Source organism: Chaetura pelagica, unplaced genomic scaffold, assembly GCF_000747805.2.
Source record: "Chaetura pelagica isolate M959 unplaced genomic scaffold, ChaPel_1.0 scaffold12, whole genome shotgun sequence".
Taxonomy (NCBI): Eukaryota; Metazoa; Chordata; class Aves; order Apodiformes; family Apodidae; genus Chaetura; species Chaetura pelagica.
In genome coordinates, this window is record NW_009952801.1 from 6,452,352 (window position 1) to 6,467,313 (window position 14,962).

General features: G+C 38.2%; 1 protein-coding gene across 8 annotated transcripts in view; it reads left to right on the forward strand.

Annotated features, from left to right (window-relative positions):
- The window catches only part of HDAC9 (histone deacetylase 9), a 279,706-nt gene that overhangs the window by 45,558 nt on the left and 219,186 nt on the right, over nucleotides 1–14,962 (forward strand). For 2 of the 8 annotated variants that reach the window (XM_009994951.1, XM_009994954.1), the window contains exons 1-5: nucleotides 2,011–2,032; nucleotides 4,731–4,972; nucleotides 5,886–6,036; nucleotides 8,222–8,348; nucleotides 10,290–10,411. In XM_009994951.1, coding sequence (XP_009993253.1) covers nucleotides 2,011–2,032; nucleotides 4,731–4,972; nucleotides 5,886–6,036; nucleotides 8,222–8,348; nucleotides 10,290–10,411 — 664 coding nt within the window. Of the gene's footprint in view, nucleotides 1–2,010; nucleotides 2,033–4,730; nucleotides 4,973–5,885; nucleotides 6,037–8,221; nucleotides 8,349–10,289; nucleotides 10,412–14,962 lie in introns of those variants that run through there. The other 6 variants (XM_009994950.1, XM_009994953.1, XM_009994952.1 and 3 more) reach the window with 4 other exon arrangements.

Consider the following 14,962-nt stretch of genomic DNA (forward strand, 5'->3'; position numbering starts at 1 on the left):
CCATGATTTAGAGCTGTTTTCTGCAAATTCTTTAGTGTTCTGACTATGTTAAGATGGACTGATACAGCTAATCCTTCAAAGGGAAGTTTTTTCTCTCTCTCTCAATGAAGAGGCCAAGTAGAGGCAGTTTCTTCTACATTAAAAAGTGCAAAACTGTTCTGGTTTGTTTTCATTTTATGAAAAGCATGTGAAAACTATGAAAAGTACTGCACAAGTTAATAACTGTAGATGGGCTCTGTTTTGTAGAACAGAGTTCAAAAGAGTGTCACTAGTATAAACAGCTCTCCTTTTCTCTGTGTTCATTGTAATACTTCACTGAGTTGATATCTGGGGTAATGTGTGGCCATTTCTTGGAAGAATGATTCTTCTACATTTTACTTGTTTTAGTGTGTTTTCAGGGATATGCTTATATTGCTTAATACTGAAATTACCAGTTGGAGAAGCTTGTCATCTTTTAGTTTAGCATTTCAACTTCTGTAGTCCTCCTTGCTCACTTCATAAACTTTAACTGCTACCCTAGTAGAATGTTGCCTTAGATGATGAAGGTGAGAGAAGGACCCTCCCCAGCTTCATGCCATGTTCCTCTCTCCAACCTTCTTTACTTTTCCAGATCAACCATGTAATCAAGAAATTCCTTTGCGAAAAGTTTAACTTGAATCCCTGTAATCCCAGCAAATTCAACACAGTTCATCTAATGTAAGAATCATAAATGTACTAGGCAAGATGTTCTGGTAAGCAAGTCTACTAGAATTATTCTTCATTGTGTCTCAGATAAGGAATGGAGACTGTTCAGTTGGTGGCAGCATATCTTATTTAAGTTCTTGTTTTTAAAGATGGCATGTCTGCCAAGAAAGGTAACTGGCAACAAAAAAAAAAAATAATAAAAAAAATTGCCCCTCTTGGGACATGATAGTAAGAAAGTGAGCTGTTCTTTTTTCTGATATTTTCCTGTAGCACTTGTGATTTGGAAGATTTGTGTATTCTGATACACCAGAAATTGAAACTAGTTGTGAGAAGCAAAAATGCCACCTCTTAGTAAAAGAGTTAAAAGTTTTTCAGTGATTCCAGCAAAGCCTCAGGGTTAAGTCAAGCTCTTTTACCTCTTTTTACAAATGCTTCAAGCATCTACAAGCATGCTGTTTTGCAAGTGTCATATTTTCTCTCCAAAGAATGTCAAAAGCACTGTGGGAAGTGCAATCTATGGAGTATAACAGATATGGATGGTCTTCTGAGACTATTTTTGTTGTTAGGTTTAAAGATAGACAATTGAGTTTTTATAGGAAAGTTAATGCATGTGGCTTTTGCAGTGTGTTCTAGCTGAAAATTAAATCTTTTTCTGCTCAAATTTTTGGCACAGTTCCTGGCATCACTGAGCTTTCAGTAACGTTTTTAGTTAATATTCTACAGCCTACTGTTGTATTCATGGCAGCTGACATGAGCTTAGAGAGTTTGCCTTTATTTAACCTTAGAGAGGAATCTCAGGCTTGCTCTGTAGTCAGCAGAGCTGTTGGGAAGGATCTGTTCCAGACCACGATGGAGAGAGTGTGGGCAGGGTTGCCCTCTAAATTGTGCGTGCTACAACATGACTCCATTGGTGATATTGAAAATCCTGCAAAACAAGATTCCTAGAAGTGGAGTCAATGCTGATTAATTCTTATTATTTTTTTCTTTCATTAACAATCCTTTTCCTTTTTTGACTAATATCTTGACAATGCCTGTTGGTGAAGTCCTGCATCCCATTGCTTTTCGTTTGCAAGTTGAGGGCACTGATCAGGACATTCTTTTTCTACCTGAAAAGTGCATATATCCCTGTGTAGAGGGTGTGAAAGAAACATTAAAGCCTCAGTGAGAGTAAATACCCTGCATCACCTTTGCTTTTTTGAGAGTAAAATTGTGTTGAGATGGGGGAGGAAATATGCTTCAGCTAAAAGTCAAAGCTCTCAAAGTCACTAATTCTGATTCTCTGCTCCATTACACATTTTTCACACTGATGAAGACTCCGTGGGGGGCATGGTCTCTATCTTGTCAGCTGGTAACAAGTAAGGAGAATGTGAAGGGTCTATGGACTGCCTAACAGACAGTAGCAAACCATTGAATTTTATTTTATAGTAACTTGTTTAGCATAAATTAGTTGATAAGGTTGACTGGTTTCCAGTTTTAAGACAGTAATCGCTCTGAAAAGTTAGTATCCTCTATGTCAACAGTTAGTAGTAGTATTGGTGGTAACCTTACTGCTAGCAATATTTATGCTAGGAAATTATAGAATCATAGAATGGACCTTAAAATAAATACTTGTCTTTATTTGTCAGGAACCATTGGCATTTAAGTGACACGAGAGGTAATGTATTGATTTCTATGGACTTGAGTCTCCAGGACTATTTCCATATTTATTTTCCCCCCATTAGTGAATGAAGTAAAGTTGAACTTGATGAATTAGGTATTCCTTTGCTAGATTTATTGAGTGTGTGAAGATTCCTGAAAATGTATAATCTATCAAACAGAGCCCGATTTCACTTGTACATTTTACTATTGGCAGAAAGAGATTTCTATTGTTAGAAAAATCTGGAGGCTTCCCTCATGGTTACAGAAAAGTGTTCTGAAAATGAAGGAGGATGCTTACCAGAGGTAGGAATTATAGTCAGTCTGAATCACTGTGCAGACTTGTAGGGATTGATTTGCAGCTAGCATCTGCAAAATAAACTGCAGGGTTCAGTTTGCAAACACCATTGATAACCAAACCCTGCAGGATTCAGTTTGCAAACATTATAGCAAACCAGACCCTGCAGGGCTTGCTGAGCCCCAGTTACTATTATTGCTCCTAGTAAGGCTTATTATCCTGTCACAGAAGATGTAAGAAAATCCATCTCCCCACTTTAAACATGATAAGCCTTTGTCACCTACAGTGCAATTAATGTTAAAAATAGAAGAGCACTGATGATAAGATTGTGACTTGCAGGCAATGAGCCATTGTCCAAGTACTGGAGACTTATCTGGAGGGCCAGTCAGCCTACACAGTTTGCTGTCAGTTTGCTGATTGCCATTTCTCTCTGAGTTTGATGAAATATTCATGCCTTTGCTCTGCTCTCTGCAAGCACTATTGATTTCTTGTATAAACGTGGTTATATTTAGTCTAGACAAATGGAATGTGGATTGCTGATGAATAAATGGGATGAAAGGCTGGGGGGTTTTGCCTGTCCATTTCTCTTGGTCTGCAGCAATTATTTATAATCAGGAGCAGTTTTTGTAAGTTAAAAGTGATTTTTTATAATTTAGTGATTAGTCTCGGAACAAACGTAAGCACTTAGACAAAATCATTCTGTTGGAATAATGGGTTAAAAAGGCAAATTATGCTTTGAGATGTACAATCACTAGGTAAAAAAAAAAAAAAAAAAAGACTCAGAAAACTACGTTTCAAGAATTTTGAGACGAAAAGAATACAATCAATAGAAGAGACTTGGTGTCTCATCTCTACTTTTTACAAAACTTTTTTTTTTTTCGATCCTATGGTTAGAATTCCGTTTTGTCTGTTACTGCAGTTTCAGCTTTTGCTGCTTCAATTTTACTTCTCCCTCTTTTTTGAATATTTATGTTTAATTTTGGTTTTCTCTTCGAAAACAAATACAGCTGTAGCAGAGGAAAAGAAGAAAATATGCTTAATATCATCTTCCCTAGTGATTTCCGACAGCATGTTTGTTTTCAGTTAATAATATTGTGTTCCTATGAAGATAGTGGAGCAGTAGAAACGGGAATGAATGTGTTTGTGGTTCCACTGTCCTCTTGTGGATGGAATCAGAACTGCTGAGCTTTAGCAGAGACCCTCCCCTGCTATTTACTTTCCTCTTGTATAAATGTTGCTTGCTAGTTTTTTGCTCTCTTGAAACAGATGAATGTACGCTCTAGTCTCTTGACTCCATGTAAAAACCTGAAATTTAAGAGTACTGTAGTGAAAATAATCAACTCTCTTCTGCTGCTTTTTAGTCCCTTTAATTTAAATAAGGAGATAGCAAAACACAGGATGCTTTACTAAGTACTGTAATGCTAGATTAACAATATATACCATTACTGCAACAAATTGGAATAATTAAAGATGGTTTCATTTGCTTACAACCCATATATAATGTATTATGTCTTATCCACTCCAAGCATGGTAAGCTGTATTAAAACTTCTCATTTTGGCGTGTTTGATTATTTTTCTGTAGTTTTGTGTGCTTTATTCCTATGTGTGTGCATGGTATATTTACATGCAGCTATGCAGCATTGGGTAGTTGTTCATATGTAGCACCATACTCAGGAAGTCTACTCACTAGCTTTGGAAAATGTCTTGCAATGCAGTGAGAATTGTAAGGCCTTCATCTTACACTGAAGAGTTGCCTCGAGTGTTTATTGCTAAGCATTAGTAGTGCCTAGGAGATTTGCACTAAGTATTGCTCTGTTAGGCTGTGACATGGTTTTAGAACTGAGTTGCATGTTAGTCTATTTAGTAGAATATTAATCTGGGAGTATTTTTGCAGAGAAAAGAGAGAAAGTAATAAAATAACTTCTAAAATCTCCAGTTGCTTGTAGGAATGTCTAAAATTTACGTGCAGCATAGGTTGTGTTAGTGTTTTGTTAGGTCTATACATTGAAGCAATTTTTGAGTGAAATTGGTCTTTTCCCCAATAGGAGTGATCTCTATTCTCCATCTCCAGCTTTATTTAATATATGTACATTTTGTTGTTTTCCTCCCACAGTGGATGTAAAGTCAGAGGTTCCTGTGGGATTAGAGCCTATCTCACCATTAGACTTGCGAACTGATCTCAGGATGATGGTTCCCATGGTGGACCCAATTATGCGTGAAAAGCAGCTACAGCAGGAACTCCTTCTGATCCAGCAGCAGCAGCAAATTCAGAAACAACTGCTGATTGCAGAGTTTCAGAAGCAGCATGAGAACCTGACCCGCCAGCATCAGGCCCAGCTCCAGGAGCACATAAAGGTAGCAACATTTTTCAATTATCCCTCATTTTATCTGCAGCCTGAATTTGCTTAGGCAAACATGAAAAGGGAGCATGCCTGAAAGATTTTCTGTGACTGAGACGTGGTGTTTGAGTGCTTATTCCTCTGTATTTGCCAGTAAGTTGCTCACAGCAGACCAAGGCAGTACTGTGAGAATGACCAAGCTCATACAGCCACCGCATCCACAGAAAAATCGAACTATCTATTTTACAAAGCTGTATCTTCAGCCAGACTTCAATATGGCTGTCTTCTCTGTATGTGCAGTTTTGAGTATATTCAAAGACTGCTTCTTTGGGCTGCTGTTGGAGTTTGTGCCCACAAATCAACCTGAAAAGCAAGTGCATAATATTCGCGTTTGTAAAATGGAGGCAGGTCCTGAAAGTGTTGTGTTTTCACTCTTCTCTGGGCTGCCTCATATAATGTGAAAAGGAAATTATTTATGGGATTACATGCACTGTGGTAGGATTGCTATAATGGATTTTGTCTAGGAATTTAAGATCTTGCCTTTCATTTAATTTTTTTCTTCTGATCTACTTACCATTTTGCTACTGTGCTAAGCTTCCAATCGATGGAATGGACAAATGCAGCAGAGCACAGCAGCCAGAGTTGGATGATGTACTGGCAAAGAGCCCTGTGCAGTTTCCAGGCATTTATGCCAAAAGAGAATGAAGTGAAACCAGAGCAGCAGGCTGCTACCTGACATTAGAGTTCATTTTAGTGACATCCAGTAATGCAGTATTCTGTTTAGAAGACTGGGGAAAGTTGATTAAGAAATGAAGTCTAAGCACAAAAGCAAGCACTGATACTAGTTATTCAAGGGGATTGTTTTAGCCAGGACTGACCTAGAAAACAATGCAAACTGCACTTTCTCATGTATTTTTGTTCTGTGCAAGTTACAACAGGAACTCCTAGCCATTAAACAGCAGCAAGAACTCCTTGAAAAAGAGCAGAAACTGGAGCAGCAGAGACAAGAGCAGGAACTGGAGAGGCATCGCAGGGAACAGCAGCTTCCTCCCCTCCGAGGCAAAGAAAGAGGCCGAGAAAGTAAGAGCCAATGTACCATGAATCCTTATAAGAAATTGAACTATTCCCCTTTGCCTTCTCCCAGCTGAAATGGACAATGAGCAGGAACATGAAGCAAGCCTGTTACCCTGTGAAATCTGCTACTAGGCTGTACTTGTGGAAAGGCAGAGCCACCTGTTTGGCCACATAAACATGTCACTGGTTTGTATGCAGGCTTGGAGGAAAGTAGGAGAGCACATTTTGACAGATCTGTGTGTATGTCTTTCAAGAATCTAGCTCTTTTTATATAAAAAAGAGGGAAATTGAAAGCCTAAAGCTTCCCTTGAGAAATTCTTTCTGAAGAGCTTATTTCCCAATACAGAAAGCCCTACAAACCAGCAAAAAAATCACATTACTTGCTAAGTGATTTGAGTGTTGCTTCAAGATTGAAAATATAATGAAATATTTAAGACTGTCTTTGGCTGAGACTTCTGAATACTTTTGCCAGGACTTTTACAAATGTGTGTTCTTTATGCTATTTCATGAGGTCCAACCAAGAGTTATTTCTAGCTCATATATAGCTCTAAGGCAAATGACAGATACAGATGATACAGTTGGAATTAGGTGCTCACTAGAGGGAGACAGATACAAATAATTCTCCTTGGTGAGGTCAGTTTAAGAATTAGGTTGAAGTACATTGTGAAGGTACTCAAAATGAAACTGCCATGAGGAGATATTTTTGCTTGCCCTGCTAAATGGCCAGAAAAATTTCCTGACAAAGACCAAAGCAGTAAAGAGCTGTATGTTATGCACCTGCCTTTTTTTTTTTTTTTTTAGTGTATCAGTGCAACAGTTGCAGGTGTAGCATATTGTAGGCTTTAGAAATTAAGCTGTCCATAGTGTTTCCAGTACTTCGGTGAACGATGAAAGCATCACCAACCTGTTGACCCAGCAGTGGAATGGTAGCAGAAACTGCAGGAACCAAAGGTTCCTGTAAGTGGCATGAAAAAAAATAGAAACAGGCTGCATTAGAAACCCTCCATAGAAATGGTTGGGCTGTATTAGTGCTCCCACCAAAGGAAGAGCAGCAGTGTGAACTCGATGGTTCCCTTCTCAGTTTTGCTTGCTGGATTCAGTATGTAGCAGCCAGCCAAGCAGCACTTGTGATCCCCTGGGCTCAGCCCCAGCATTTGCTGCTGCTGCTGATCTAGTTAATGAATAGAGGAGGGAAGGAAGATGTGGGGAGGGGAGTTAGGGTCTGAAGCTAAGGAGTAGAAGAGATACTTTATGGGAACTGGGTCAGAGGGGGATACGCTCACCAGGTGGCTGTGCTGTGTCAGGGTTGGGTAACCAAATACTTAGAGTATCAGTATGCCTTAGTGTTGCTGCTTTCAAATAAATGCTTTTTCTTTCCTTTTTCCTTAAACAGTAATAATCACTGTTTATGGAACACCAAATGGAGATTTTTCTTTTTCATGCTTTTTTTATGAAGAATGTTATGGCTGTGAGTAAAAAAGCATGTCCCATGCTGCAAGTAGGAATTGGCAGTGTAAGCTGACATTGACATGCTGTACTTCTTGTACAGAGCTAGCCACAAAGAGAGGTCAAAATGCACTGTCTTCCTGGTGTTTTGGTCTTTCTGTTGATTTGGTGTCATAAGAGTAGAGTTACCAGCTAAGACTCATGTTTCAGACTGTGGTCTGTCTCCCAGACATCACAGGTACAGGATCTTCAGTGGCCTGAGTAAAACGGCTCACTGCTTTCTGTGCTATTCTGCTCATAACCAGGACAGTATTCAGAGGGCAGTTTTGCTGTGCTTTTACTGTTCCTTTACTAAAATAACAAAATATTTTTTATTGCAAACTCAAAGTGACCTTTTGTCACTATGTTTTCAGTTCTATCCTTGGTTTTGTATTTGGGAATTATTAGGAAATAATTTAAATTCCTTAGATATATCTGGCCATCAATAAATGGCCTCATCTGCTGTTGAAATATTCCTTATGATTTCACTGGATTTCTGGGTTATGGCCAACTTCAGATTTCTACAGACTAATATTTGATCCAAATGTTATCTCATTTTGACCAATTTCCACCAACATTTTTATAGTGTACAACACTTACAGCAGCAAGAGATGGGCATTTTTTTGTGTTTTGGTTTTTGTTTTCTTTAAAAATGTAATTTGTTTTTTAAGTAAAGGTAAGATATGTTTAATGCTGTGTGTCTTAGGGGCAGTGGCCAGTACAGAAGTGAAGCAGAAACTTCAGGAGTTCCTGTTGAGTAAATCAGCATCAAAAGACTCACCAGCAAATGGGAAGAATCATTCCATGAGCCGCCACCCCAAGCTCTGGTACACGTATGTTCAATATTGAGTTGTTTCCTTGTCTCATTGAGGTATCTGTAAAAGCTTGCCAGAATGCTTCTGTCTGCCTGCAGAACAAGAGAGAAGTTCAACCCAGAAGTTAGCAGAAAACCAGAAGTGTAATATTACTGATTGAACTGAAGGGTAGCTGGTGTTTAGTGATGAGATGAGAGCTATACAGAAAAAGACGCTGTTGGAAATTTGTATTAACTTTTTACTTTGATTGCTTGATCTCTTGATGCTGTCACAAATTTTACAGCTATACCTGTCAGTTTTCCAAGTCTCTTAAATTTTTGCAGTAAGAACAACTTTGTGTTTTATTTACTTGGGATTTTTAATCAATCACAAAACATATTTCTTCTTTGAGGAGATGCTGCTTTCCAGTGAAGTTACTTGAATGATGCAACTTGCAAGAATTTTGAGAAGGATAATGGTTGTTTAACTGGGTTTTTTTCTCTGATGGATTTTAATATCCAAAACTGCATATTCTTATCATGTCTTGACCTTGATACGAATCTGCTTAGGCTGTTTGGAACAAATTATTTTTTTGAGTCCTATAATGGGCCTATTAACATTCTAAGAGTTTACAGTTTTGGGGGGCTTGAGGGCTTTTTTGGTTACTAATTAATTCCTTTTTAACTTCGTATGACAGCAGACACATAGGTAAATCCAACAAAATTAACTCTGGCTACGTTTCTAAAGGACTTCAATGTCATGCCCTTAGTGACATTCAGTAGGACAAACAGAAATACATGTGGTACACTCTATTTCCATCTAGTATTTGTTCTTTTTAAAAAGAATTACTGAAGCCCTGCCTTTATTCTGAGCTAATCAGAGCATTGTGGTAACATGATTTAATATATAGTTACATTGCTTCTGGTGGAGGCACAGCACTTTATTTATTTATTTATTCCAAATAACATGTTAGATTCTCTTGAATATGTAAGATGTTTGGGCTAATAATCCAAGCTTAGTTGTGAGTCTTTGGATGAGTGAGAATGAGGAACTCTGCAGAGGAGTGTTCAGCTACATGGGGGAAAGCAGTACCTCCTCTCATGGTAGTGCCCCTTTTGACAGAGACATATTATTGATCAACCACGCTACATTGGAAAGATAGGGAGAGACTCTGTGAAAGGCCAAGTGAAATTATGTTTAGCTAGACACAAAGTTTGAAAATTTCCCTCCTTCCCCTTTTACTCCCTCTAAATAGAAAAATCAACCAAATAAAATGAAACTCCCTCTCTGGACCACATGATGCAATTTCTTCACTATTTACAGTTTCTGTTTTCAGAAGGATCTGCCCACACAGTTTCTTTAATCCAGCAGTTGTCAGAAAGCACTCTTCAGCTTGGAGCTTCTCTGCTGACGTGAGTGCTGTGTGCTACAGAGTGGTGTGCTCACAAAACTTATCAAGTGAACTTATATACAGCCTTTGTCCGCTACATAGTTTGCCTTTTTTTTTTTTAATCTTCAACAGATAATAACAACTCAGTTTTTTTGGTGAGCTTTATACAAGCTCCCTTGACCTGAAAATCCCTCACATTTTGATAGAAGAGGCTGGATCAATCTACATCTATTTGTATATATAAAAAACCAGAATTAAATGGCTTTTCCTGTGCCTCAGCTGGTTCATATTAAAATGCAACAATCTAAAATGGTCAATTCCCCAAACTGGTGACAGATCCTGTCTGTAGGTCAACATGACTCTTATCCTATGTGACTTTTATAATGAGTGCAAAAAGTACGTTCTTGGGAATCCTAAGGAGTTCCATAACTTACTGTAAAAGTGAAATTGGTTACATGAGCCTGTGGTTTGTGCACACTTAGAGGAACAAGAACATAAACACAGCTGAGACATGTGTACGACATGTGTAGATAGTTACTGCTGGTCACCTCAGTGACTGCTAATTTGTGACCTCTCTGTGTCTGCAACAGGGCTGCCCACCATACCTCACTGGATCAAAGCTCTCCACCCCTGAGCGGGGCCTCACCACCATACAAATACACTTTACCAGGAGCGCAGGATGCCAAGGATGATTTTCCACTTCGTAAAACGGGTGAGTTAGCAGAGTGTATTCGAGCCCCTTGCCCAGCAGTTCTCCCACCCTTTATTTTTACCAGACTGTCCATCAGCATCATCCACAAAGCCTGTTCAGGATGATACTATAGGTAAGTTCAAAGATCCTGACTGCATCTACATGAGGTCAGACTGACCACATGGTATCAAGAATTGGTGTTTCCCAAAGCTAACAGCTAGTGCCAGCTTCAGCCCTGATAAATTTAGTTTCTAAACAGACCATCTTTTCACAAATCTTTCATGGCATTATTTTTATTGTCTCAATATTACTTCTGGGTTTAATAGCTCTGTCTCTTTTGCGTGGTAGGTACAATGGCTTTAGACAATGTTTTTCAGGACATTTTGATGGGATTTCATGGAAAGAGGAGAAAACAAATTAATATATTTTGTGTGATTGGTTGTCAAAGTTTGTATGCGTAAGTGCATACACATGCATACACACATTTTGGTGTTCTTTTTACACATAGGAATGTGTAATATTGAACAAGAAAGGTTCATTTGAATGTTTCAGAATGTTTCTGAGGATTTAGCAACTGAACCTTTTGTCTTGACAGCAGGTGGACCATAGACTTGACTTTTTCTGCACCATAAAGAAAGCTAGAACGATGGTGGTGGAGTCCATGTGGCTGTTGCCTCAGGTCCTTGGTGCAGTGACCGGTATCCAGGAATGCAGGGAGACACTAAGAGGAGGGGGGAAAAAAAGAAAAGAAAACATTAGATCGCTTATTGCATGAGTCTGCTGTTGAGTGATATAGTTACATTCAGAGAGAAAGTCTGACCCCCTACTGTGCTAACAGCCTTTGAATGTGATTTAGCCACTGGGAGATTGAAAACTAACTGCAAAACTGGTACTGACTTGAAAAGAAGTGGCATTTGGAACCAGCATACATTCAGAAAGCATATCCAGCCTGTATCTAATACTTTGAGGCAGACCATCTAAGCTGATATTATATCCCCAGATGTTTTCAAAGGAATGAAAGTATGAAAAGCAAAATGCTAATTTATTCTTGCTGAATTACTTTTTGTACAATATGGTGGCAATATAACAGGATTCTATAAAATCTTGTTCAGGCTATTCAGTCACAATAAGCCTTTATGTGGTTCTCAGCTTAATACCACCACACAACATACATTTTCTGTGCCAACAGAATATACATTTTCATTTTTGAAACAAAAAGATGCACTACATCTTCTAGGTGCTGTGAATTCATCTACACGTTTTTGAAAAGCAAGTTTTAATTTTTCTTCCATATTTATATATCTTAAATGTTATGATTTATATTTATGATGTGTCAGACTGTTGATCTGTAAAACAAAACATTTTCAAACATTGTAACAGTGAAGTTCTCGTGCAGCTGCTAATACTTTTATATCTCTGTGGGGGTTTCAAAATATTCCTTAATTCAATTCCCATTGTCTGCATAAGAGGACTATAATATAATTAAATCCAGATGTTTTCTATATGTTATTCCAAATATTTGGGCATGCAATGCATCAGTTCCAAAACTGAACAAAGGACATGATGACTCTCTGAAAAGGTATCTACAGAATAAATAGACAAATACTAATATAATCATTAGCATAGAAGTTCATATGACATTTACATAATGATGCTGAGAAGCAAATATAAATGAAGTGTACAGCATGTTGTATGTTAGGAAGGGAGTATATTTGATAGCTCTCCACATCCGTGAAAATAGCAAATGTTAAATACCATGTTTACACATCCAATCTGTTGGTATACTAGAGCTGTTTAATTCCAGCCTTCAGCAACATCCTCACAGAGATTCCAATGATTGTTCATCAGGTTAAGAGTAAAAGCAACAGGAACCAGATCGACACAAGTCAAATGACCCTAAACTGATCTGGGTGGTTATAGGGCCATCCTCCAGGCAGAGGGGACATTGTGGAGCCTGGATCATCCTCATGGGACCTTACTAGACAAAGATGTCCCACGAACACTCACGTATATGGACAGGCTATAAGTCTGCAGAAATCTGACCTTTGCCATGAGGGGTGAACCTCTTTTCCTTTCCTTTAGGCTATGAACGCTTATTGCCACTGGCTCCTGGTAAACCCTCTGTCGTCCTGAACCTGCATGAAGTCAGCAATTCATATGAAAGCAAACCTCACATTCCTTTCAGCCTTAAGAAAGGAATACCTGTTGTGGGCTTTAATTGCAGCTTTGTTTTGCTTCTCAACTTGCATTTCCTACATTCATAACATACATAAAGAGGTATCTTTCTCTTCTCTAGTCTTAATATAATGCTCTTGGAAGATAATTCTCACTGAATCAGTTACTCTAAGATCAGATTTAATGGGCAGCAGAGCTGAATGTTTCTCTCCTGACACCCTAATGTGTTTTTCAGTGCTAAGGGCACACTAAGTGTCACACGGGCATTGTAAATCATGAGTCTGGCTTGCTCACTTTCTTGGCCAGTAGTCTATTTAACTTTTGCTTAATTACTGCTGAAGCAGCATTTCCTTATTAATCTTTTATAAATTATTTCAGAGAGGCTGTGGTAAATATGAAAATATTCTGTGCAAATTTTCCAGAATGATGGGATATGTAGGTAACTAGGGAAACACTTAACAGTCTTGCTGCTTGTATGTTTACAGTTAGGTACCAGAGTAACATCCTAGTGCGGTGACTGTGGTTATTCAAGAACTTTCTTGGCCATGTGGATTGTTCCTTTCCATACAAGATGCAGCAGAAATTGTCAGTAGCAGGCTTCACAAAGCTTAGCTGCATGGAGGATTCAGCCTGTCCTAGGGGCTAGAGGCCAGGATGTGCAGCTCTTTACACAGCTGCATTCAGATGCTCTGTGTTGACAGACTTTCAAAGGAGCAGAGCAAGGGGAGCTGTTGCTTCATTGGACAGATAAATATACCATAAGGAGAAGTTATGCATCTGTAGCTGAGAGTAGAATTAACCTAAATAGCATAAGATCAGTTTTTTTAAATGCCTACAACTTTCACCATGGATACCAGTCATAATGTGTGTTTTCTGCAAGCAACCAAAAGCCCCAGCAACACATGGCTCATTAACTTTCGATGAGATTAATGCATCTAAATTACCCAGAGAAGTTTGAAAATTCCTCCCCATTACTGAACACTTTTGAAATTCATACTGACTGTTGTAAGAGCTCTGATGGGAGCTGTACACTTTTGAAAACCTGATAATTTAATATGGGGAGCTTCTGATTGCTGATCTCCATAATTCTTTGTCTATCAATCCAGGAGAATATTATCTACTTGACAAGATTGTTGTGAAACTAAAAAAAAGGCAGCAATCCACATGGGTGTGATAGAAGTCCTTTTCAAAGAAACTTCTCTGGGTTTTTTTTAACCATGTCAGAATAACTGCATAAATTCTGGCAAATGGCCATAACATTTGCATTTGCCTCAATCTGTAACATTTCATTTTCTGTGTGCAAGTGTTGATGCAAACCAGCAAAATGCAGTACATTCCAATAAAGGTTAGCTTTCTAACCAAGGCCGTGTGCTTTTTAAAAATGTTTCTTTAGATGGAATTTCTGCATTTTGCCTCATGTTTTGGCTTTTGTTGGAAGAAATTCCTGGGGACATCAGCATCTCAAGTACAAAATGTTTTTTCTTTCCTGAGTTTAGCACAGACCTTGGCAGAATGAGAATGTCAATCAGTATTTCTATTTATTTTGGTTTTATGCCAGTTGAATCTTTCCTTGCTGATGGAGTTGTAAGCTTACAACTTGCATTTTGCTCAAGGATCTGAAGATCTCTCACAAAAGTACTAATTGAGAAGATGTTTGTAGATTGCTTTCCAAAAACTGGAAGCATGCTCAATGGAAATACAGCATGTTTTTTTAAAATAACAAACAGTACCAAGTTCTATTTGGAAGAGGGAAATTATGTAATTTCATACAAGAAAAAAGAGGAGATGAAGGATTGTTTAATATTGTGATGAAAGAGGGGAAGAAGGCTGTGCTGCATGATCATGAAGATCACTTTGTAAAAACCATATTAAGTTAACCTGATTAGGCAGTAGAATAACATCGTAGCTCTCATGTAATGAGAGTGAAAGATTCCTGAATGAGAACACAGCAGATGTTGTGGGTTTTTTTTAATAAATTAATTATAATATTTCCTTACCATTATTCTTTCTGCACTTAGTGACTTAGTACTTTACTAGAGCAGTTGAAACTGGGAAGCAAAACGCTTTGTGTGTGAATGTTTTTCTCCCCTTCCCTTTTGTGCCACCAAATTCCATTTCTGTTTGCATTTTCTAGTAAAACATTCTCCTGTAAAGTAATAGTACATGAAAAAGCTGTATTTCTTTTGGTCTTCAGTAAAAAAAAAAAATTTAGAGGATCACAAACCCTCAATTACCATGTTTGCCAAAATGAAGAAGTCAACCTCAGTAGAGAAGAGCATTATTTTTCTCTGAGTTTATGAGCAAGTAAAATAAATGGGAGAGCACTTTGTTTGTTGAAGCAGGAAAACAAGGCAAATGTGATATTATTCACCTCATTTTCACCCAGTTTTCAGGGAT